Source organism: Nymphaea colorata, chromosome 11 (genome assembly GCF_008831285.2).
Source record: "Nymphaea colorata isolate Beijing-Zhang1983 chromosome 11, ASM883128v2, whole genome shotgun sequence".
In the NCBI taxonomy this organism is placed as follows: domain Eukaryota; kingdom Viridiplantae; phylum Streptophyta; class Magnoliopsida; order Nymphaeales; family Nymphaeaceae; genus Nymphaea; species Nymphaea colorata.
In genome coordinates this window covers 1,450,269-1,474,580 of record NC_045148.1, presented here as the reverse complement: position 1 = coordinate 1,474,580, position 24,312 = coordinate 1,450,269, and the positions used below count along the sequence as shown (strand labels likewise).

The 24,312-nt window shown below is 39.3% G+C and overlaps 2 protein-coding genes and 1 long non-coding RNA gene across 6 annotated transcripts; 2 read left to right on the top strand and 1 right to left on the bottom strand.

Annotated features, from left to right (window-relative positions):
• Positions 1-753: 753 nt before the first annotated feature.
• LOC116264291 (pyrophosphate-energized membrane proton pump 2) lies at positions 754-12,244 on the top strand. Its single transcript, XM_031644426.2, has 15 exons — positions 754-974; positions 2,044-2,450; positions 4,909-5,112; positions 6,186-6,337; positions 6,426-6,573; positions 6,653-6,785; positions 7,666-7,838; positions 8,145-8,265; positions 9,061-9,248; positions 9,469-9,906; positions 10,349-10,513; positions 10,852-11,007; positions 11,089-11,200; positions 11,394-11,613; positions 11,907-12,244. The coding sequence occupies exons 2-15, from the start codon at positions 2,352-2,354 to the stop codon at positions 12,004-12,006; spliced, it is 2,409 nt and encodes an 802-aa protein (XP_031500286.1). The 5' UTR covers positions 754-974; positions 2,044-2,351; the 3' UTR covers positions 12,007-12,244.
• Positions 12,245-19,454: 7,210 nt separating this feature from the next.
• Positions 19,455-22,361, bottom strand: LOC116263880 (uncharacterized). 4 transcript variants are annotated; one of them, XR_007574590.1, is made up of 6 exons: positions 21,992-22,361; positions 21,774-21,887; positions 21,618-21,686; positions 20,929-21,176; positions 20,745-20,826; positions 19,455-19,816 (listed from the first exon to the last, which is right to left on the bottom strand). It is a non-coding gene; the product is annotated as an uncharacterized LOC116263880 (long non-coding RNA). The 4 variants fall into 4 exon arrangements; XR_007574591.1 differs by having other exon boundaries at positions 20,929-21,170; XR_007574592.1 differs by having other exon boundaries at positions 20,929-21,124.
• Positions 22,362-23,497: 1,136 nt separating this feature from the next.
• On the top strand, positions 23,498-24,230 carry LOC116264538 (uncharacterized). The gene has a single exon (XM_031644828.2). The coding sequence runs from the start codon at positions 23,594-23,596 to the stop codon at positions 24,053-24,055; it is 462 nt and encodes a 153-aa protein (XP_031500688.1). The 5' UTR covers positions 23,498-23,593; the 3' UTR covers positions 24,056-24,230.
• Positions 24,231-24,312: the final 82 nt, after the last annotated feature.

Sequence of the window (24,312 nt, the reverse complement as noted above, 5' to 3'; positions counted from 1 at the left end):
TAGTAAGCTTGAATTCCATACTTGGGTTTGATTGAATTTGCTTACTCAAAACTATATCCTATCTGTTTGATCCCTCTACAAGAAGTCCGAATCCGGGTCCAAGTTCAAGTCTAGCTACTTACAGTTCCCACTTCAATTAAATCAAATTTGATAAAGGGTAGATCCAACCCGAATCTAAAGAGTTTACGTCCCTCGGCGATAAAGGATCTTCTAGTTCGAACTTGATCCGGAAGCGATTAAGTAAGATCCGATCAAGTCTGACCCCCGAATGCGGTCTACCCGGTTCCCTCCTCACTCCTCAGGGGTATTCGTGAAAGCTACAGTGAAGCGTGGAGGCTATTTTGGTAAACGTCTTTGTTGCTGCCCGAGATCGCACCGACCCCCTCTGCCGTCGTTTAACTGTTTTTCTTTTTCAAGAATTAATATTTTTAAATAAAAATAAATAAAAAAATAAGAGAAACGCGGTTTGGCTTTTGACAAAAGCAAGAAATAACGGCCATGTCTTTATAAACGATTAAAATATTTTAAAAATAGAATTTTCTGTATTTTCAAAAACTAAGTGCTTTCGTTGGAGGTATGTCGTAAGTCTGAAATGAAACGATTTAAGAAGCTGCCGAAGCGGTTTAATCGACCATTGGAAAAGTCAGGCCAGCTCTTTTAAAAATACCAAAACTTAAAGCCTCTTTTTTATTATCTTCAAAAGTATAGTGCGTTTAAAAAATATCTTCAAGAAGAAAAAAGGAGCCCCCGCAACCTGACTGTTCCCCGCGGACGGAGCCCCCCTACTCCCTGCCTTCCCTTGATTCCTTAAGAGGGCGCCCACGACTCTCCTCCTCTGGGTCGGGGGGAGTTTCTTCCTCCATTTTCATAGGGTTGTCTGTCGAGATCCCTGTTCCTTTCGCTGGAGATTCGGGCTCTCTACTTTCTGATTTCGTCCCGCGTTGTTCTGAGCGGACGTCCCGACCTTTTCTGAGGTAATGATTTGAAATTCGATGAAGTTATTTTCATTACTTTCTCTTTTTGGGTTAGAGGACGGTAAATCTCGGTTTGGTGGTAGTAGGTGTTTGTTTGGATTCTTTGTTCTTCTGATCCTCTCAGCACTGTGCCGGGTTGTCATGTGCTCTGCTCCGAAGGTGCGAAAACTAATTGTGTATGCGTCTTGTGGTGTTTGTCTAATTTCTTTTTCCCCGTTTTTGGAGGGGTTTTGGAGTGGATATGTGGAAATCCAGGGTTCAAGAAGCCAGATCTCAGATTGCTTCGGTCGAAAAATAAAACTTTCTATCCTTTCTTAGCTTTCGTTCTGTTGAGTAGTCTGGACGGAATTCAGATTTTAGATTTTCATTTTTTCCTTGAACACGATTCGGTTGTTTTTTTTTTCATGGCGTGTCAATTCCAGCCTTATTTGGATTTCACTTTTTCTTCTCTTTTGACTTTATTTTAATCCGAATGTGGACTTGGAGATGCTGATAAGTTTGCATCTTGGAACTTCTTTTGGATGTGAAATTGTAATATCTGGGAATGGATTTCTTTGTAAGACGCTGAAATTCGTTATACAATGTTTGACTTTGCGCAATTTGTACTCCTCTTGAGCATAAGTTGATTGTAAATTATCAATTGATTGATGATATGTTATTCTTATTTACTGAACTTAGTCATCATGCAATGCATTAAGTATTTTTTTCGTTTGCATGCAGAAAAATAAAACATTTTTGGAAGATCTTGCATGCATTGGACTATCACTTTTAGTCTCTTCAGCCTTTTCCAATATCGAGGCTTCAATATGTTAGCTCAAGTAGAATACTTCAAAATAAATTTACATGCCTGAATCTTAATTTCCCTTTTTCTTTCGTTTTTTTTTTTTACTTGGCATTCTTTAGTTACAAAGTTGCAGTTTCCATAGTGTATGGCGCCAAAGGTTCAACTTTTTTTTTAAAATTCTCATGCTGGTCGGAGTGTTGGTTTTGAGGCTTTACTTGGCATTGAATAATGTGTTTTGTCTTTTCTGTTTTCTTTAATGTTCTTACTCTGTTCTGGACTTTGCAGAAACCCCCGTTGAAGGAAGTATTCTCTCTTCTGTTTTTGTTATAGATTTGGTTGGTTATCATTTGAATTTGTCGAACTGGTGTTGACCTGCATGACAACTTTGGCAATGAGAAGTATTGAGGAGGAAGTCTCTTACATCCAAGTGTAATAGTGTTTCGGCTGAATCAGTGGTTCACATTTGGGCTGCAGTTTTGAAAACAGAATCAGTCAAAATTCAGCGACCAGGGTCTGGGGGTGACCTGCCGCAAGGCAGCGGCATTGACTACGGTCTTCCTGTGACACGGAGAGTTAACTCTGCACATGCCTTCATGATGATGGACAATGACATGGAGGAGGGAAATGTTGGCTCTTACCAGGATCGGCCTAGAACCTTTCCATCCATGCGGAGCAAAACTTATACACCAATGGTACACTATAACTTCTGCTTTTGGTTTTTCATTACTTTGATCTGTATTTGCGGCATGGCTCTGCATCTGAGTGCGGTTCCTGAAATTTGTATCCATTTCAGTAAACATCTTGATTATAATGGATTCTTATATGACATCTTGAGCAATTTTAACTTACTGTTTTCTCGAATGCTACAAGTGATTCTCATTTTTGTGCTTTAACATGCTCTGGAAATGATTTTCCATGCATGTTTATATATTCATATGTACATAATATGCATATGCTAAAATCAATGTTGTAAAAGGCATGTCGTAGCCCGTATAGATCAGGCCAATAGATATGCTGAATCATAAAGAATCACATCGGATCATAAACGTATCATAACATTATTTTTTAATTCAAAAATTAGACGAATAGAAAAAATCAGAAGAATAAAGAAAAAATATACATATTTTTAAAAACATATTATACATAAATATAGGCTTATGTAGCTACAAAGTTATGGATATTCATTCATATGATAACACAACATGATCTAACACATCCAGAAACATAACAATGACATAACATAATCTAATGTCATAGCTCATAAGCTGTAACACTTCAAGAAACATGATACATCACATGATATCATGAAATTGTTCAAAACTTCAGTTTCAATGCAAATAACAAATGAAAATATAGTCATTCATAGTTTTCATCATCTTCATTTCTTCCTTAAATTGATTGATTTTTCCTTGCAACTGGCAGAAACTCTCCCTTGTTCAACTCTTAGAAGTGCAGAAACTCTCCCTCATGATACAGTATCCCTATGATGCAGGGTATGTATCATATGATACATATGATATAAGTGCAATATACCACCCATTTAAGATGCAGGTGTCGTATCATATTGCAAATGCAAAAAGAGATGATATGTATCATACGATACAACTCCGTGTCATATGATCCATATGACACTGGAAAATAAATGGATAGATACACATAGGGTGTTTGGAATATGATGACTAGGAAATTTGAGGGCCATGATGACCAATTACGTGAGGCAGTTAATGCAATTTTTTTTTTGTGTTGTTTTTGCATATTAAATAAAACGATGTGCAATGTTAGTTGCTAGAAAAGGAAAATAATGGGTGCCTGGTTCATATTTGGTCTTTAATAACTGACATGTTGCAAGGATGTCTTGCTTTTTTGTATGGGACATATTGTATGTGTTGGGAATGAATTTTCTTTCTTATTCTTGTGGAGGAAAATGGTTTTGAAAAAAAGAAAGAAACTAGTCAAGGGGAAATTGTGTCAGGCAGTATTAGTATATGTACAGCAAATCTAACATTTAATTGCAGGATTGATTTTTTAAATAAAAAATTGTTGAGTCAAGCCTTCGGTATTGCCTTTTGCCACAGGATGCCAATGGCACCAAAAAGTACTAGGATTCTATGTCATCAGTATCTGTTTTTTTTCTATGTGAAGTGTTTACAACTGTTAACCAGATAATTCTCTATCTTCATTTCCTTCCTGTTCTAGCTGAAGCATTGTCAGATATGTGCCCAACATATGGGAATCATAACTTTGACATTTCATGATAAATTTAGTTGTATGCACACCATGTATGTATGATCTCTGTCCAATAAAAAAAGGAGTCTCTCTGCCAGGGATATAGCTCACATTGGGGACGCATTTCCTTGTCACAGGGCATACCATTGCATGTATGTCCTATTTCTGAACAGTATGGTCCCTGAGTCAGAACTACTACAATTGAAAGAAACATGCGTATTTTGTCACTTTTACTTGTCGCTGCCATACCAGGAAATGATAAAGGGAAGGGCATGTGTAACCAGTTAAGAAGCATGTTAAATGACCATTTAGATACTAATGAATTGTATAATAAATAGACCTTTTTCTAAGTGAAGACATGAATTTAGAAAGGAATCCAAGGCCAATTAAATTAAAATGACATACAACTCAACATTCTACATATTCATAGAGTGATGCCGTAGCGGATTTGCTCCTCTATAATCAGTTGCAACTGGTCTCTACTCAATTGAATGCAGACAAGCAACACCCTTTCTGACAAGGACAATGCTGCAGCAGAACTTATCAATTTGGCAGACCGATGTTTAGGATGATAATATACTGCATCATGGAAGAGGAGCAGGTGTACCATAAGTCACTGCTTCGAGCTAAGATTAATGAGCATGATGTTCGTTGTACTTTGGAGCATCCCATTTTAAATTTTAAATTTGCATGGCTCTGGCCCATGTAACAAGGAAACAGGATGAAATGTTTGTTCTCCTCATTTTTTTTTTCTGTTTTTAACTGATTGAGCTAATTAATGTTTAGGGCTAAGTATGATGTTGGCCTGGACACTTGAGAATATTTTTTCTTGTCAATCAAATCCTCATTGGAATTTTAATCCAAAGCTGTTGCTGTTTCTTGGTTATTGAATGTTAACCTTTTCTCTATAATTGGATTGTGCAGATAATAAGGATATTCATGGGCATGAATTCTCGTCTCTTACTGGTTCTCCTGCTATGCACCCTTGTAGCCGTATTTTACATTGGCGCAAGTACTTCTCCTATTATTGTGCTTGTGTTTTCTATTTGTACTGCCAGTTTCATTTTCGCGTTATATCTCACGAAATGGGTACTGGCAAAGGATGAGGGACCACCAGAGATGGCTCAGGTATTTTGGATATTTTTGTTTGCTTGCTTTGTCTTCCTATGTTGAGGCTTTGTTATTCCCTATTTTGCTAGCCTGTTAAATTTGAATTTTTATTTTCTAGGTTGTTCACATGGTTTTATAAAAGATAGGAAATTGTGTGCTCAATTATGACTGCTAATTGTTGTCTAGTTACGTGTCTGTCTATCATTTTTCTGTCTTTGATGATCTATATGTACGCTGTTGAGTGTTGCCTGTGCCACAAGATTCTTTGCTAAGGGATTTTCATTTTCTGGCTGGGTCTATGCTTGCTCTATGCTGTGACTCGAACAAATCTACCAGCTAGGTAATCAATATGGGTGTGTGATGTGGTGGATATACTTTGAGACATTGGAAAGGGTGATTAGAATAAGATGAGGAAGCCCTCGAAAGAAGGCATTCATTCTAATGATTTCATGTCTTTTAGTGCTATGATGAAGCATGCCAAACTGTCACTACTATTTCTTTCACAAGCAGTGAAGTTATTTTATTTTGTGTGCATGTGTTTGCATGTTTATGTGTATGCTGAAAAATTATGCAAATAATTGATTGTTCCTCCTCCATCCTTGGGTTTTTCTTGGGACCAACATGTTTCAGTTCTTCTCCTTCGTCTTGGGTATAATCCTATTCATTCATGCGTTTTTGTTCCTGCATCATGTATGAAGTAGTTATGGCATTTAGTTCTTTATATTAATATATTATTGTCAATTGAGGTGGTTATCTTAACATTTTTTTTATGTTCATGGGAAGGTCAAATCAAATGTGTTAGTGAAAGGATTATGTAAGAGTATTTAAGTCAACAGCATGTGCATGTGAAATTTCTCCATGTTCAATTGTTCAAGATGTCCTTTTTTTAACATATATGCTCTACTTCTTGTTACTCCATTATCCTTTGATCTATATCCTGCAAAAAAAACTTGGTTTGTGTTAATAAAATAGCAGATATTTTCAGAAACGTGCAAACATATGGCTTCTTGAGTACTTTACTCACTAGAAGGATGCTTACGTTTTTGTGGACTTATGTGTTACGTGACTTGGAGCTGTTGATCATATTGTAGATATCTGATGCCATTCGTGATGGAGCAGAAGGTTTCTTCAGAACCCAATACGGAACAATTTCCAAAATGGCAACTTTACTGGCATTTGTGATTCTTTGTATATATCTGTTTCGTAGTACTACGCCTCAACAAGAATCATCTGGGCTTGGGAGGTACTTTATTAGTTCTTCATTAAGTAAGCGTTTCTTCAGTAACCTCACAATGATCTAATGTTTTTTATTTCTTATGAGATTTTTTCAGGTCAACTTCTGCATATGTTACTGTGATAGCATTCCTTCTGGGAGCTTTATGTTCAGGTATTGCTGGTTATGTTGGAATGTGGGTATCAGTGCGTGCAAATGTTCGGGTTTCTAGTGCTGCTAGACGCTCAGCAAGAGAAGCATTACAGGTTTCCTGATGCCTTAAATCTTCTATAATTAGAAAAGCTATTCAAGGTTTGAGACTATTGATTCAGCTTCTTTACGCAGGTTGCTGTCCGTGCAGGTGGATTTTCTGCTCTTGTTGTTGTTGGGATGGCGGTCATAGGGGTAGCCATTCTTTATTCAACATTCTACATTTGGTTAGAGGTGGACTTGCCAGGTTCAATGAAGGTGACAGAATGTGAGTGTTGATCCTCTTCAATGTTGCCATTTTATTTAGCAGTTGATGTTCCTTAACTAGTTTAATCCTTAGTTCTTGGTAGTTGTCCATTGCAATTGCCAATTTCTTTTTAGAGTTTCTTGCTAATGAGGGTATGTTCTTGCTCTGGGCTACCAGTGACTGTAAGACATGTATTGCCAAATTTTTATCAGGCAGTTTTTATTCTAGGTCTTAGGGTAAATTTTAGTGGTTTAAGGAGTGATTGTTATGTTAAAATAAGTTTTCTTCTGATCATCACATCCATGATTAAATTTGTCTTCATACTTGTGCACAAGAGTTTATGTTTGTGGTGTTATGCAGTTACATATGCTTCTATTCCTTTTGATTCTGTCTCTCTCAAATATGTGGAATGATTTTTATGAAAAGCAGCTGTGTGCAGTTGGAGCGTTTAGTTTACCAAATTCTTCCACAATATATTAACTAGGTTTGCTCTTCGGTTACTTCATCTGGGTGGAAGCTTGTGGATTCTCTACAGTGGATGATATTAATACATCAATGACCTTTATTCTTAAAGTTGTTTACTAGTTGATAGCAATTTGTTCACAAGCTTCCATTTCAGATATACTTATCTGAATGGGTTAGTGCTTTCTGTGTACTACTTTCAAAAAATTCCTTTATCCCATCATGATTGTTCCAGAGCTATAGAAATTGCAGTTATTAGCTCTTATTTGTGTTCAATGTTCTGTACTGTTTGCTTCAGATATAAATGAACCACAACATTGTTGACATTTGGAGTTTTTTATTAGTCCATGAAGATGATCGCTAGGCTGCAGTTTCAGATAGGCATGGATACTGATTATCTCAGTTGATGGTTTGTTTACATTTATCAATTTTTTCCCAGTACCTCTTCTCCTGGTTGGTTATGGATTTGGAGCCTCATTTGTGGCACTCTTTGCGCAACTTGGTGGTGGTATTTACACTAAAGCAGCTGATGTAGGAGCTGATCTTGTTGGTAAAGTAGAGCAAGGCATTCCTGAAGATGACCCACGTAACCCTGCTGTCATTGCGGATTTGGTACTTCCTTCCTTGCCTCTTGATAGGCTTCATATAAAAACACAAAAGAATTTGTACTGGCCTTCATAATCATGCATTATTTGGTGTTAAGGGAATAAAGAACATGTATTTATGTATTTTAAAGAAATATCTATATATTGAGAGAATGGTGATGGCAATGAAATGGTTGAACTATACGCTCTAATGTTATTGCTTTAGTAAGATTGTTGAGAAGAGAATGTTTCTTATGGACGTCAGTTGTCTTTGTGCGGTAGAACATATTGTTTTAAGATAATTGCATAACTGGTAGTCTTTCTTATCTTGAAGGTAGGAGATAATGTTGGTGATTGTGCAGCTCGTGGTGCTGATCTTTTTGAAAGTATAGCTGCAGAAGTAATCAGCGCCATGATACTTGGCGGAACAATGGCCAAGCATTGCAAGATTGAAGGCAAGTATGAAGGATATCTGATAGTGTTTTGGTTTTTAGTTATGGTCACTGCCCCAGTAGTGTGACTTCGAACTGCTTTTATCATTGTTCTTCCTGGTCGTCAGCTGTTCTTTTAGTAAAAGTTGGGAGCTTGAAGATGATTGGCTACCGTCCTAGTCTTAACGTTCTATTCTTTTAGCAGCCATGTATTGACTAATAATACTTCCTAGTGTGAAATTTGTTTTTGAAAGAATAACTTGTCCAATGTTCTGGTCTCACACGTCTTTTTAGATCCAATGTTCATTTTCTTCTGTGATGTCCATAAAACAAAGATGTGCCAGTAACTGGATGGGGTTCTAGCATTTTGTATTGTTATTGTTTGGTATTAACTTGTATTGATGTATCGAACCCTAAAAGGCACTTAAGAGCGGGAAAGTAGTAGTGTCTTCCCATAAAACAATTTCGTGAAGATTCTATTTTGTAACATTACTTATATTAGCATGTATTTTCTGTTATTCTTTTGGCACCTTTGTTTTGTGATTCTTTATATTGGATTATGCTGTCTATATCATTTGAATAGCCACAAACATTGCCAACAATGAAGTCCTGCTTCGTGTATGTTTTTAGTTTATTTAGTGGAATAAAGGTATTCAGTCTGTGCTAATGCAAAGCTTGTATGCCTTTTTGGGCTTTATCCTGTTGGGCAGGCCTGGTCCGTGAACATAAGCGTTAAGCTATTATGTTTGTGTAAATATTGTCTAGCATTTGGTAGTTGCTGACATTGGACTCGGTTGCAATGATTTTGAAAAATTGCAGATCCTTCTGGTTTTATCCTTTTCCCTCTTGTTGTCCATTCCTTTGACTTGGTGGTATCATCAGCTGGGATTCTTTCCATCAGGGGCACACGTGATTCAGGTCTCAAGACACCTATAGAGGATCCAATGGCAATACTTCAGAAGGGTTATTCAGTTACAATATTCTTGGCTGTTCTAGCATTTGCTGGGGTAATATTTCAGTTACAAGCGATGCAGTCCCATTTTTTAACATAAGTCAGATTTGTTATTTACATGGTTTACATTAATCTGCAATATTGGAGTACTAAATTGGTAATTTACTTTGTGTTCTATAAGTTTTTTCTTGTCTCTTTATCAATTTTTTTTATTTAGTTTGAAAACTTTATCCACATAGATACATGTATGTTTTACCTTTGAACGTAATTGGCAGTCAACACGGTGGCTACTTTATACTGAGCAAGCTCCTTCAGCGTGGCTAAACTTTGCTTTGTGTGGTTTGGTGGGCATCATCACAGCCTATGTTTTTGTGTGGATCACAAAATATTACACTGATTATAAGCACGAACCAGTGCGTTCATTAGCTCTCTCAAGCTCAACAGGCCATGGTACCAATATCATTGCTGGTGTCAGTTTGGGTCTCGAGTCAACTGCCTTGCCAGTTCTTGTCATCAGCGTATCTGTATTGTCAGCCTTCTGGCTAGGACACACCTCAGGCCTGGTGGATGAGAATGGACATCCAACTGGTGGTTTGTTTGGAACTGCTGTTGCTACAATGGGGATGCTCAGTACTGCAGCATATGTGCTAACCATGGACATGTTTGGCCCCATAGCAGACAATGCTGGTGGAATTGTGGAAATGAGTCAACAGGTGAGTAATTGTCAAACCAATAGCATATTTTTTCACTTTGTTTAATTTTTTTGTGCACCACTTACAATGATATTGTTAGTTGACAGTACATTATCTTCAAGCATGCATGCTTGTAGAACATGCTTATTCTTGAAATATTACTTGAAGTTTGGATATGATGGAGGGACAGAATTATATTGAACTTTATGGCTAGTGGCTAATGTTAGGCAGATTCGTCCTGCACATGCTTCCCTAAGCTTTAGAACTTATGGTCAATATATCCAGAGAAGTTGATGCTTCTTCCCAGTTGGCTTGAGGTTCATAAAATTTTATGTCATTCACTCATTCTCTTGTAAATATAGATTCATGCCTGGTAAAGGAAAAAGGATAAAGTTCCAATATTTCAAATAATTGTGCAAGTAATCATTCTACAATTATTAATGACATGTATTTTTTATTTCAGCCTGAAAGCGTCCGGGAGATCACTGATCTTTTAGATGCAGTGGGGAACACGACCAAAGCTACCACCAAGGGGTTTGCTATTGGATCTGCAGCACTTGCATCTTTCCTTTTGTTTAGTGCTTACATGGATGAAGTAGCTGCTTTTGCTCATTCACCTTTTAAGCAGGTATGCTTGTGAATCTGATTTCATTTCACCAGCAACCATCTTGATTTCATTTCACCAGCAACTATCTTTTAGATTTTAGTACCTGGGTTTTCTACTTTCAGTGGGGGCATGATGTGTGTAGCTCAGAGTTTCACCTATTAGAACCTTAACATTGTTTAACTGATAAAGGTCGTATTAAAGCTTAGGATCTGGTTTATATGTCCTCCCTTTCTGCCAAGCTTGACACCAGTCCTGCTTGCCCTTTGCCACTAACCTGAAAACACATAGTCTTAGGATGGGTTTGTGATTTTATGATGGTGGTGCAATAGCTGAATTAGCTAATGCTTAATGCATTTCAGGTTGATATTGCAATACCAGAAGTTTTTGTTGGAGGCTTGTTGGGTTCGATGCTGATCTTCCTGTTCAGTGCATGGGCCTGTGCTGCTGTTGGTCGGACTGCCCAAGAAGTTGTTAATGAAGTTAGGAGGCAGTTTATTGAAAGACCTGGCATAATGGTGTGTGGTTTTCTGAGTTGTCTTTTTGAAGTTTCTTCTGCACAGCTTATGGACTGGCTTCCTAAAATTTCTGTTTCTCAGGAATATAAAGAAAAACCAGATTATGGGCGTTGTGTAGCTATTGTCGCATCAGCATCACTCAGAGAAATGATTAAGCCTGGAGCTTTGGCAATTGTGTCTCCCATTGTTGTCGGTGAGACTTCATTCATGCCACCGATGTTTGCAGATGATTGGTGTCTTCAAATAGGATGAAGTTTATGATGGCCTTTAATTTGCCGACCTTTGGTGCCTTCGTAAGCTGAAGCATGTTATAGAAGATAAAATAAGGGAACTTCATAGTGTGGACTGTCAGGTTTTTCTTGTTCTGAAATTTCTTCCTTTTGCAGGGGTTATTTTCCGGTTCATAGGGCATCATACAGGTCATCCATTACTTGGAGCCAAAGTGGTGGCTGCCATGCTAATGTTTGCTACTGTTTCTGGTATACTGATGGCACTCTTTTTGAATACTGCTGGCGGCGCATGGGATAATGCAAAGAAGTTCATAGAAACTGGTGCTCTTGGAGGGAAGGGCAGTGATTGCCATAAAGCAGCAGTTACTGGAGATACGTAAGTCTAGAATATTGCTTTCAATATGAAATTTCAGTGTCATCTTTGCAGTTTTCATGTCTAAAAGAATTGTAGTGTTTCTATATTATACCCATGTTATACATCCTGGTTGTCTATGTTGCAGACGCTTCCAGTCTCTGATGGTGGTAGTTCTAGTATGCAATAGAATAATGTAGTTTCACAAATCATGAATTTATCGACGTTTTACATTGAATATATGATGGTTCGTGCCTTGGAAATAGGCTTAACGACAGATATGATCTAACTTCATCTTTATTTTGGCAATGATTCAGTGTTGGAGACCCGTTCAAAGATACTGCTGGACCTTCACTTCATGTTCTCATCAAGATGCTTGCAACCATAACACTGGTGATGGCCCCAATTTTCCTGTGATTCTAGCTGTGATGCCTTTCCAGAACTTTGATGCCCACTGCGTGCGGGAACCAATTGAAGAGAGGGAGCTGACATGATTGAGGGGTTTGGAGAATATCCTCCAAAAGAGAGAGGAAATGGTTTTATATGGCTTAGTGCTTAGGAAGCCCATTTTTTATTTTCCTCTTCTTTCTTGTAACCATATCACCTTCATTTCAACTGATAAAGAATAATAGTCGGAGTATAGCCCATTCGAGTATTTTGCAGTTGATCGTTAATATCTGGTTGCTGATTCGAGCAGTTTTATTGCATCAACTCGGTCCGTCTTGTTAGTGTCATGTTTATATTGTACTGCAATTTGAGGGTACATTATCGGCTAGTTGGCAGCAGGGGCGTGCCAGGTTTGTTGACCGGCGAGCCTAAACCGAAGCTTAGGACATTTCATTTAATTTTTTTTGGCAGGCTAGCCATGGGCCTTGGACGGGCAGCCTGGCCTTTTCAGATATCAACTCACTCATTTGCGTGGCTTCACCATTCTTTCTTCCCATCTAATGTTTTTTTCTGGAAAGTTGTGATTTCCTTGTAGATGCCTGATCTGATTTTGACATGCATGCGACGCTAAATTAGAAATGCGAAGAGTGAATCGTGTTTCTTGGTTTGGGGGTGAGGTGATGGTTAAAGGAGAAGAGGATACTTCAAAATAGATGGAGGTGCCTTTCCCTTTCTCTTGCTTTCAGATCCATAGCCGCTTCATATGGGAGTGGTTTCCCATCAAGTAAAGTATTGCACATCGACCTTCCTGAGAACTAATATCGCCTCCCGGCCCAGCTCTATCATCAGGCCTTATCTAGTTTCCCCTACTTTTTTCAAGTAACAGTCTATTGAAGATTTGTGCGTCTTTGGGACCGTATGTTCCATGTTTTGTTGGGTTCTGAATATTTCGAGCCTCAAGGTAACAAGCTAAGAGAGGAGTTGAGAATTGATAAGCCGACATAGAGTTTTTAGGGCTTTTAGTGAATTATTGTCGCAGGTTCTTGAATTCCTAAGCCTGACTTGTCCATTTGGACAGTGTACGTGCTAGATGTTACCTTTTTGAGTGTTCGAACCGACAAGTCTTGATCCGTGTGTTCAAGTTTTAGAGCCCATTAAAAAAAAAAAAAATTCGATTCAAATTTTATCGTGTGTTCGAGATTAATTCCCCTGACCAAACACGATATGTAACAACCCAAAGATATGGTTACGCGTTCTTCAGGGAATTGCAGGTCGTGACTTTAACCCGTTCTGCTAACGCAAGTGCAAGTATATCGAACCGCCTAAAAGGAAGAACAAGTTGTCTAGATTGGACAATCTTTTTATCTCGACAACTTTCCAACAAGATTTAGCAACTTTACCATGAAAGTGTTTTCAGCACCAGAACCAAACTACCATCGACCGAACATTGTCCGAACTGTTTCAATCGCTTTCATCTGGATAATGCACCATCAGAGGCTGCAAATATGAATTCCTCGGCATATGAAATGGTTCATGTTTGGAAGGAAGATCTTGTCAACAAATATGGAGTGACAATGCTCATACATGGGGGTGGCTTTAAAATAGATTTCATTTTGATTCCCAAAAAGGAGGTGATAACCATTCCTTTTCTTTCTCCACATTTTCATTGTTCCAGGGGCCAAGTTTAAGTTTCCAGACCATAAAATTTGCTTTCTTAAATTAGAAAGAACATTACTAAAATCAATTTTGAAGCACGTTAGACTTGGCAGAAAGCGATTATAAACGCACAATAGCACTTCCAAAAACGATTAGACAACCATGCCCTTATAAACGCACATTTGAAATTTACCACACTGCAGAATAAACGAAAGAACCAAAACATATAACAACTTCTATTTTAGCCTTGATAGAGTTTGTGGTTCTCTTCCCTGTACAATTCACAAACTACCAAAGTTTTCAAGACTGTAAGGAAGCAGTCCTACAATAAGTGCAACCTCCTAGATAAGCGTGTATGGATTGTTGCTCCTCAGCCACAAGATTCAGAAAGACGTCCACAGGGAAGTGGTAAGCTTCCTCTAAGAACTTTCAATAGCAGAGCGCAAGTGACCATCCCTATCTTCCTTTTTATGTTAAATTCTCCCTAGTACGGAAGTGCAAGCAACTGCAGAGCCACTGTAATGAAGAAACCAAGACAGGCTCCTAACAAGACCGCATCACTGGGGTCATCTGTGGAAGATGGGAACCCATGCGGTGTTGTTGCCACTGTGCACCTTCAACCCCGATGGCAGCAGGCTGCGGCTGCAGTTTCAGGACATCATCTTTGGGTTGTCTTCCTCCATTTGCGTTCCCATCTCTTCAGATTCCATTGGATCAGATGCACTGGCTCCCTCAGCTGCTTCAGCTGGTGCAGGAGGGTGAGATGGCGGCACCAAGGGAACGACAGCCAAATCATCCCTTGATGCTGCTGCATGTAAGGTAGTTGTGCTTGGTCCAGAGAACAGTTGATGTAAAAGAAAAAGCAGAACAGACACTTGACTATAATTTTTACATTTTAGAGAGAACATAACAAAAGTGGGAAGACTTCCAAAGCATGATCAATTTCTGTTAGAAACTTAAAAGCACTAGAAACGGGAGAAAGAAAGAGGAATATCCACTTGCATTCCTTCAAATCTTACTTGGCAAAGGCCGTAAATTAGAAAATACGTCCTTCTCTTGGAACCAAACATTGTCCAGAAGAAAAAAGCAGGAAGTCGTCACAGCTTAGAAGCAGATCATTACAAATTAACAAAGATATGAGGAATGTGCAGGATAGCCCTGCTACTCCGTCCCTCTGATTCTTAGGGATAAACAGGAAGGTGGTCTTAATGTTGTCTTAACATTCTGTGTTCATGGATCTATTTAATTTTCACTTTTGGGACTCTTTCATGTAAAAGCGTTTATCAATACCGATTCTCGTTGTGACATCCAACGGTATAAGTTTAGCTAAAGATGGCCTTGAGAAATGTTTATCTAGACTAACAAGAGATGAGTTTAGATATTTACCCGATCTTGGTAAAGTCAACTGCGGTAGTTATTTCTGGTTGAGTCAACTGCGGTAGTTATTTTCCATTTTCTGTATACGAATATCCCCACCCATTGTTCTGTTATCTTCCTTCAAGAATCGTTCTCTGGCCATATTGCTGCCGCTGCATCCTTTGTCTCTCTGGTTTTTTAACACCGGCGGTCATGGAAAGTTCAGGCAGGCGGTTTGAAGGTGGCAGAGAAGCTGGGTTCAAGTTCGACCCCACCGATCAACAGCTGCTGGCTTACCATTTGAGAAGGAAGGTTCTGCACCCTGAAAACTATCAGTGGGGCGACTTCATCCTCTCCACCGACCTCTACTCCAAAGAGCCGGACCAGCTGAAAGGTAAGCGTGAGAGAGCCAGGATCGCCTGTGCTTATGTCACTACCCATCTTTTATCATTTTCTTTACCCTAGTCATGTGAGCTTACAGATGTTATGGCGTCACGATGGTCTGCAGCAATGGCTCCTGGACATGCAGAAGAAGCATGCTATTTTTTCACTCCGAGGAAAAAGAAGTATCCGCATGGTAGTCGACCGAGCCGATCGACCAAAAAGGGCTACTGGAAGGCTGTCAACGGAGAAGTGAGCATTGTTGACGATCAGATGCACAAGATTGGGACAAAGATGGTACTCAACTATTATGAGGGAGAACCCAACCGTGGCTTCAAAACCAGTTGGATCATGCATGAATACCGATTAGTAGATTCTGAAAACAAAAGTAGCGTTAGTCGTGGCGATAATTACATGGTCATTTCTCTTTCTCTTTGTCTCTCATGCGTTCAACTCGTTGGTTTGCCTCTCCTTTTTTATTGACAAAACTGGAATACTCTGCAGTTGGATGAATGTGTGTTGTGCAAAGTGTACCAACGATGTGCTTATAAGCAGAAGAAACAGAGTGCGAAGGGAAACTCAGATGTGCATGTGCCGAATGAAATGGAGGAAGGTTGCAAAATGAGTAATAACGAGTACGTCGATGTTGTCGTGAGCAAAGAAGTAGTAGATCCACCAGCGAAGAGGCAATGTACTGAAGAACTACAAACAACGTCTTGCGACAATACCTCCCGCATGCCTTCAAGAATATTCATTCCTTTAGCTCTGGAATGTCTCCAGACGGCGACGTTAATGGAGAAGCATTATGAACTACGGACACCCAAAGGAGAAACAGATGATCTTGCTGGCCATGGGCAGACAATCAAAACGAAAAGGCTGAATTCGACATCAATGCTGGAACATTATAGACTACTTGCACCTGAACCAGAAAGGGATGGTCCTTTTGCACCACAAAATCATCAACCGAGCTCACCTACAACAGGACTACTTCAACCAGTGGTTGCATCCTCCATTACTCCTAAGCATATCAATTCCTTAATGGCGTCAACCGATCAAAGGCCGACCATGATCTCTAACCTCGCTGCTGATACACCAAATAGTATGGGTTCCACGATGTTGAGCTCAGTTCCACAAAAACATCAACCACGCTGCGACTTCATTAGTACCAATGGCTCGGCTGTCAGTCCATCTGCTTATGCCCATGAGTGGGCCGATTGGATGAAACTGGTGCCACTGGAAGAGTCAGTCCCATTTGGAATATTGGAGGTAGGCCCAAGGACAGACGCCGAATATGAGAAATCTGCCGGATCATATCTGGATGATGAACAGTTCACAACCAGCTGGGATATTGATCTATGGAGTTTCTCTTGACTTGCCTCTACTGTGTTGAGACATCCTCCTAACGTCACGCAGGAAAGCTTTTGTCTAGGACATCCTTCCATGGTGGTCATCATCATATGTAAACGTCTGTGGACGTTGGATGTACCATTGAGAGTGGAGCGACTTCCTTCCTCGCTTCAGTTTTCTCTCTCAATGTTATATATGCTCTTGTACTCGTTGATGAAAAATAAGAAGAAAACCAGCCCTGCGTGATGTTTCTTCCGTGGATGTAGGATCTTTAGATCCGAACCACGTAAACTGTGTGTTATCTCTTCTATACACTTTCTTTTAACCTTATCATACTCCATGCCATATGTGATGATCACTAATTTGATTGGTGATGATATAGGACATAGCTTTTATTCTTTGTTTTGGCTGGCATGTGTCCGCCGTAATTAATTTTTTGAGAGCAACATTCTTTCCCAGTTTAATTCAGATATAACCGGTCATGGCTAATAGCCTTAATGTCGTATGCCCTTTGTGGCTGCACACACGCGCATTCGCATTCGACGATTTGGACATCCACTATGATATAGTGAGCCAGTAGCCATCAGGCTCTAGGGCCGGACCCTGGCTACTGCTTTAATTCCAAAAATCTGATGCTATAAAAGTAGTTGAATTTTTCCAATAGGAACTATTGAATATCTTACGAGTTCAGTGAATGTTTTATGAAGCTATTAAAATTGAAAATTTTAGCTATTGGTCGTCACAAAAAATCTCACGATAGGATTTCGACCATTTCGTAATAAAGAGAGGTTCAAGGAAGATAGATATCTAATATGGTGGACCTTACACATTGAGCATTATGGACTTTACGAGAGAGTTTTTGGATGGTAACTCGCTCGTATGCTTTAGAAAGATGTACCCTACGGCACACATAGTCCTTCTTTTTCTTCGCCATATATACTTTTTGCGTCATAACCAGGTATTCATCTTTTCTTGCCAAAGAATTGGAGATATTTTCTCCTTTATTTTGCTTGGAAACTGAACGGTGTTGCAATCTCATGCTTAATTTCCTAGTTGCCAGTGTTTTTGCAAACATTTGACAAGTACTATGCACTAAGATTAGTTATGTTCTATGTTTAAACTCGATCGCTTAGGCGAACTGACTCCACATTCAGTACACTAATATTGTCATTTATGACATTTATGATATTCGGTCAACTGGTGAAGAAGAGGGGTGTATCGCTGGCTAATTGGTGTGCAATTTGTCCAAAGGATGAGGAGTCTTCTGATCATATATTGTTCAAATGTTTCTGGCTGTTGAAGTTTGTAGTTTTGTGGTGAGGAATTTAGAAAGGAGAATTCCCCATTCCAATTTTGTGCACGAACTTAGACATTGGTACTCCTGTAAGTTCATGCAAGACTGGCTGGTTAATGTAACATTTGGCTCTCCTTAGGCTTTATCCCTGAGATCGAGCATGGAGTGAAGGGGAGGTTCCTCATTCAAATCATATCTGTTGACAAGAAGGTTAGCAGAAATGCTGTCTTGGCCCTTGGGTATTCAAGATGAAGGAAATCTCCAAGTTCATATCTGAGGTGGTGGATTTTAGGCAGAAAGGGCCATATACTAAGTTGTCGTTATTGGAGGAGATCTTCAGTCAGTTCCAATGCTGGAGAGCTCAAGGATTGGAGTATTTTCTAATCTGAAAGTTATTGGAGGAGATCTTCAGTCAGTTCCAATGCTGGAGAGCTCAAGGATTGGAGTATTTTCTAATCAGAAAGGCTGGCTTAAGACATTGAGAGATTATATTGAAGGATGAAAAGCCGTTTCTTAGATCTTGCTGTGGGCTGGTAGATGTTTACAGAAAACTGTCAATGAGAAAAGGGAGCTTTCTTTGGAGATGGCTAAAGCCATTCTTAGAACCTACCCAGTATGGCTTTTGGCCAGACAATGTTCTTAATGGAGCTTCTTTTTATAATCTGTTTTTCTCCCATTTGTTTATGTCGGTTTAGCTGCAGGGAGAGGTTCAGCTTTGCCTATTCCTGTGTTTTTCTCTCGTTGATTCTTTCTCATTCTGTTTTTCATTGTTTGTTGAATAAATTTTTTTGAGGTCGCTGCTCCGGCAGGTTGAGACTGGATAGGCCATCGAACCCGACTCTCTATGAAGAGAACCTCTTTAGCTTTTTAAGTTGAACACGACTTGTTCATTAAATGAGTCAAACTTGAGCCAAGATGTGACTAAAAAATAATTAGGCATTTGCCTTTTGTAAGCTCAATTGATTGCATATTGAGGAGAATTCTCATTCTAGGTTGTTTAGTTGGTAGCGTGTGTTTTACTCTTTCACAGCTTATTTTATTTGAAGGGTGAGAATAATTCTCTTAAGTTCAAATTACCAAGTCACTCGGTTCTTTTGAACTCAGAAAGGCCCGTAAGAATCAGATGAGATACCAAACCTCATCGTTCTTTCCTATTAGGGCTGCACACTAGCCGAGTCGAGCTGCCTAACACAAGCTCGAGCTCGACTCAATTAACAAAGTCGAGCGAGCTCGACTCGCTTAACTCGAGTACACAATTAAGTCGATTAACTTGAGTTTCATTAAATAATTGTAAAGTTGGGAAGTTTTCTGTTAATTAGTTTCCATTAGAATTGCACAGATATTTTTGTTTCTCGGTCCAAAGTGCTCGGCGTCGCCGGAGTCATATCCATCACAAGACGGGAGCACGCAAAGCTGACTGTTAGTACCCAAAGCAAATCAACAATTTCAATGTCCATGTTCTAGAATTAGTATTGGCAGCAGTCTTATCTTCCAAACAATGACCATAAAACTCTAATGGTCTTAAGAACTACAAGCGTGGAAACCTAAGCCTACAAGGCAATTGACAAATAGCAGGACTAGTGTAAAAGTTCTTCATATTGTTACCGTAGCACTAATCATTCCATCAAGCTTTAGAAAAACTTCTAGGCTCTAGCATATACACAAGTAGATCAAAATATAAGATGAAGTTATTTGCTTCATCAAGATAGTCCACATCAAGATCACCGAAACCATCAACATTTCCAAACATAAACCCCAGGAGTCGGTTCCCTCCATTGCCTTCTTCATATTCATCATCATCATCATCTGCAAAATACAGGATTGATAAATTAATAAGCTGATTATCTGAAGCAAAGGCTCAAAGAATACTTTATAATGCTAATTGCTAAATAATGAAGAAAAATAAATCCCAATTAAAAAGTAAATATAAAAACTTCTCCTTATCAACTTTTCAGTGCTAAAAATTATAGGAACAAACGCTTAGACTGTTGTCTAGCAATCAAGAAGTGGACACCTTATGTAGAACAACAACACTTTGTTGACACTGAGAAAACCATACTGAGAAAACCATATGATTCTTGATTCATGCATAATGCTGCTTAAGGAAATGAACTTCTGCAGTTGATCACCGCACTTCCATAAGAACACCATCAGGGCAAACAATTTATTTGAGTAGTAAGGCTGGAAAATAAATACAACGCTAACTTTTCAAGAATTTTAGGCCTATCAAGAATTTCAGATGCACCAACATTCAAAAACACCATGTGCACCTACGTAATAGCATTACATGAGGGAACAATTCAATAGATCATGACAGTGAAATTGTTAAAAACTTAAAACATAAATGCTTCTGACACGAACAAAGTAAAAGCACAATTCAATAGATCCTCAAATTTACCTGAAATAAAATGGACTATATATCATCCTCATGTCTATACTAAAGAAGATAAAGTGCTTTCAACATTTGAACCAACCCATAAGACAATAATAAGCTAATTGATTTCATATACAACATCAAGCACTTACATTTAAGAAAGAAAAAGAAAATAACAATACTTGCTTGTTTCAAGGTCAAGTACTTTCCAACTTTCAGGATTGCGAGATGCTTATTTAAAGTTAGAGTGACTAAACAACATAATATGTTCGAATTAATGTTAGAAATTCAGCTATAATGTTGCCTCAAGGTAAAATCAAGCATCTAAGAACAAAACAACAACTGAACTTAGAACAATACCTAATATTTTGACAGGTTGTTACTGCATAATATGTTGGAATTGATGTTGAATCATGTCATGCAATCTCATCTTCAGCAGTACCTTACAAAAAAACCAACAATAGTTGATAAGTAAACAACTTCTATAACATATAAGCATAAATAAACATGATAAACTTAAATATACATGCATTTGGGTAGTTACCTTTATATCGTTCCTAGTTTCTGAGAAATGGTCCAGCCACCCATCAAACCCAACCTGTTATCTTGTCTTTAGAGGTTTAATGTTTTGGGTTGACAAAAGATGCAGTCCCCTTCTCATGCCACATCTGTCTACCAGCCAAGCCACTGGCGGCACACGCCAGCTGAAACCCATATGCCTTCTCTCTCTCTCCCCCTTCCTATCGTTGGTTTAGCATTCACTTTGATCAAGCAGAGAAGACGTTGCTGCCTCTTGTAGATAGGGCAGAGATGGTTGGACATTACTGTTCTGAACTATTATTTTGTTTTTACATATTCACAATAAAGAAGCATCAACTTGGACATGCTATGATGATGTTTTACTCACGTGTGATGGTGCAGTAGAGAATAACATCATATGTGCATTCACATACTCACAATAGTCATACCAACAAGTGAAAGTGGCTATAAGACAGGCAGGTTAGATTACTTCTACTGTGCTTGCATATAGAAGGGAAAAGTTCTGTTGACGGGAACAAAATGTGAGGTAGACTTCACCGCCACATGAATTTCATAAGAAATTAAACAAACACTTAATATGCATATATAGTAAACCTCTTAAAAGAGTAAACATATGAAAAACGTACTGGATATGAAAGAGTAAACCTCTTAAGCCTCCACATATATGATATAAAGGAAGAAATCAAAACATACTGGATATGAAATGAAAGCGTTGATGGCGTCTGAGGCAACAACGGCAAGAGAAGGCAGCAGTAGTGATTTCTGGCGGCATTTGGGCAAAATCAGTTGGGAGGAGGAGGAAGAAGAAGAACAACCAAGGAGAAGAAGAAAGAAAGGCTGAAGGGGTACCTGGCGTGAAGCGGTGAAGGCGGGAGCATGAGTCCAGCAAGAGCGAGAGGGACGCTTCTGAGGCTGTGAGGCAGCAGCAGCGAGAGAAGGGGAAAGGTAGCAAGAAGCACGATTCTAAACAATATAATGCCCAAAAGAAGAACAGACAACCGTAAGAAAATCTACAAATCCACCAAAAAAACTCTCAAAATATCGACACTACAATAAAAACATCTTACTTGGTTCCTAGCATGAAGGGAGCAGGTGCGTCGCAGCGTCTAAGGCAGCAGTAGCGAGAGAGGGCAGCAATGGTGGTCCAACAGAAGCGGCAAGAGTAGCAGTCCAGCGAAAGAGAGAAAGCAAACGGCGAGCGAGGACAGCAACGGTGGTCCAGACTCCAGCGGAAGCGGCGAGAGCAGCAATCTAGCGAAAGAGAGAGAGCAGACGGCGGTCCAGCGGAAGCGGTGAGAGAGCACAGCAACGGCGGTCCAGCAGAAGCGGCGAGAGAGGGCAGCAACGACAGTCCAGTGGAAGGGGTGAGAGGTTGAGAGTGAGAGCAGCAGTCCAGTGGAAGGAAAAAATTTTAACCCTAAACCCATGAACCGGTCACCGGTTCAATTCAATTGATTTATTTTATACCGAGTCGAGTCGAGTTCTTGTAACTCGAACTCGACTCGTTTATTGATTCGAGTTTAACTTTCGGCTCGAACTCGACTCATTTATAAATGAGTCGAGCTCTAGCCGAGCTTTGTCGAGCGAGTTCAAGTCGAGCCCTAGTTGGCTGGACTCGTTCTGCAGCCCTACTTCCTATGAAGCAAATTTTATGGTGCTTGTCCTAGTGAGGTTGGAAGTACATTGTTGGATCTCTCACTCAGTTTTTTTAGTTAACAAAATGTCATAAACTGTAGTCATTTCTGTATTAATATAACATCACAAACACACAACATATAATCTATATTGCGACCTATTAAAACAATGGTTTCATTTTCATTGAGCAATTGTTAGGTTGAGTTTAGATGACAACACAAAAAAAGTCTTTCTGAAAATCAGATTTGTGAAAGTTATGTTTCTTTTCCAATTGTTAAAACATAGTTTGCGTGAGTTTCAAGGGACATATCATAGTTTGATAGGGTTAGGAGCATGTTAAAGTGTATGTCTCTAGTTCTATTTTTATGGACATTATATTTATGTTTTAAAGTGGTGAGGTGGAGTACTTAACTTGAATGGTAATGCAACTTAAGATCCTGTAGACATGGAAAATTAACTGACCTCTTTTTCAAGCCATGGGTTGTTAACTTGTTGCTCAACCAAAAAACATAAATTTACATTTTTAGAAGACAAGATTAAAACAATTGTTCTAGAGAAGAATTTGGGGGAAGACAAGTTACTTACGCCCTTACAAAAAAAGTTTGCTTTGATAATTTTTTTTTTTTGTAAATCTCGTTTGGGCAGCCACCCACACATGTCTCAAACGCAGAATTAGAAATAAAAGGAAAACATCCATTTTAAAGTGAAATGACAAAAAAAAAAAAGAGATTTATCCAACAAAGGACGTAAGTTTATTAAATCTCTTTCTCTCGATCTTTTAAGTTTAAGATTTTTTGGAAGGACATAAGAAGAATGAGAACTTATTTTAAATTCGACGGGCGGTCAGGGATCATGATTATAGCGTGTGTAAAGCATAAAAGATGCTCTTATAAAAGTAATTTTAATGTGTGGGGTTAAGTATAAAAGATGCTCATCTTCCCTATCCATTGAGAGCCAAACTGGTTTAGCCCTCTTGCATTCTGTGTGGGAAGCCCTTCAGAGAAAGAGGTTTTAGGGTTTACCAGAGACGAGAAATGGAACCGGCGAATTCTTCCTCTGCCACGCCACCTCCGCCACCGCCCCTTCCCTCACCTCCCACCCCTTCTCCTCCGCCTATGCAGAAGGAGGAGTCGCAGAAAAGGAAACCACCAACCCCTCAAGAACTCGTGGCCATGTATGAGGCAGAGGGTCTAGACCACAAGGAGGCCTCGTTGAAGGTGATTCGAGATCTGCAGACCATTCTGTACAGAGTTACAGGGACGGGAAGGAACAAAAAGGACAAGTTCATGGTAGAGACAGCGAGGAAGCTCGACACCGTCAACACCCGCCTCGCCATTCTGGAGATGAAGGTCGATTCGAAGCCGGGGTTCGCAGAGACGCTGGCAATTGGGGTCGCCGCCGGCGGGTTGCTGCGCGGGATAGGGAACGCCGCTCCCCACGTCATGACGGCTTTCTCCCAGATGTGGTCCAGTGTTAAGAACTCCACAAGGACTTGAATTTTGCCTTATTTGCTCCCCGGCCGACCCCTTCGATCCCCCTTCCAAGATTTTTTGCCATCTTTTAGGGTCTCAGTCTTTCTTTTCTTTTTTTTTCAGTGAGAACGATGAGCTATATGTTATGTTTCACATCTTCCTGGGTGTTTTTGTTTCTTTAAGTTACTTTTTATGGTTATTTGCGAAACAAAATCTTGTTTCTTTAGCGGGAATTTTATCTTGCTAAAGCAGATGATCGCCTACAGATTCCCCTGTAGGAG

Excerpts from the sequence above, each read along its gene's own strand:
- LOC116264291 (XM_031644426.2), top strand. The coding sequence starts at position 2,352 with ATGATGATGGACAATGACATGGAGGAGGGAAATGTTGGCTCTTACCAG. Across the intron at positions 6,338-6,425 it reads GAATCATCTGGGCTTGGGAG|GTCAACTTCTGCATATGTTA; the intron begins GTACTTTATTAG and ends AGATTTTTTCAG. Across the intron at positions 9,907-10,348 it reads TTGTGGAAATGAGTCAACAG|CCTGAAAGCGTCCGGGAGAT; the intron begins GTGAGTAATTGT and ends TTTTTATTTCAG.
- LOC116264538 (XM_031644828.2), top strand. The coding sequence starts at position 23,594 with ATGGAACCGGCGAATTCTTCCTCTGCCACGCCACCTCCGCCACCGCCC.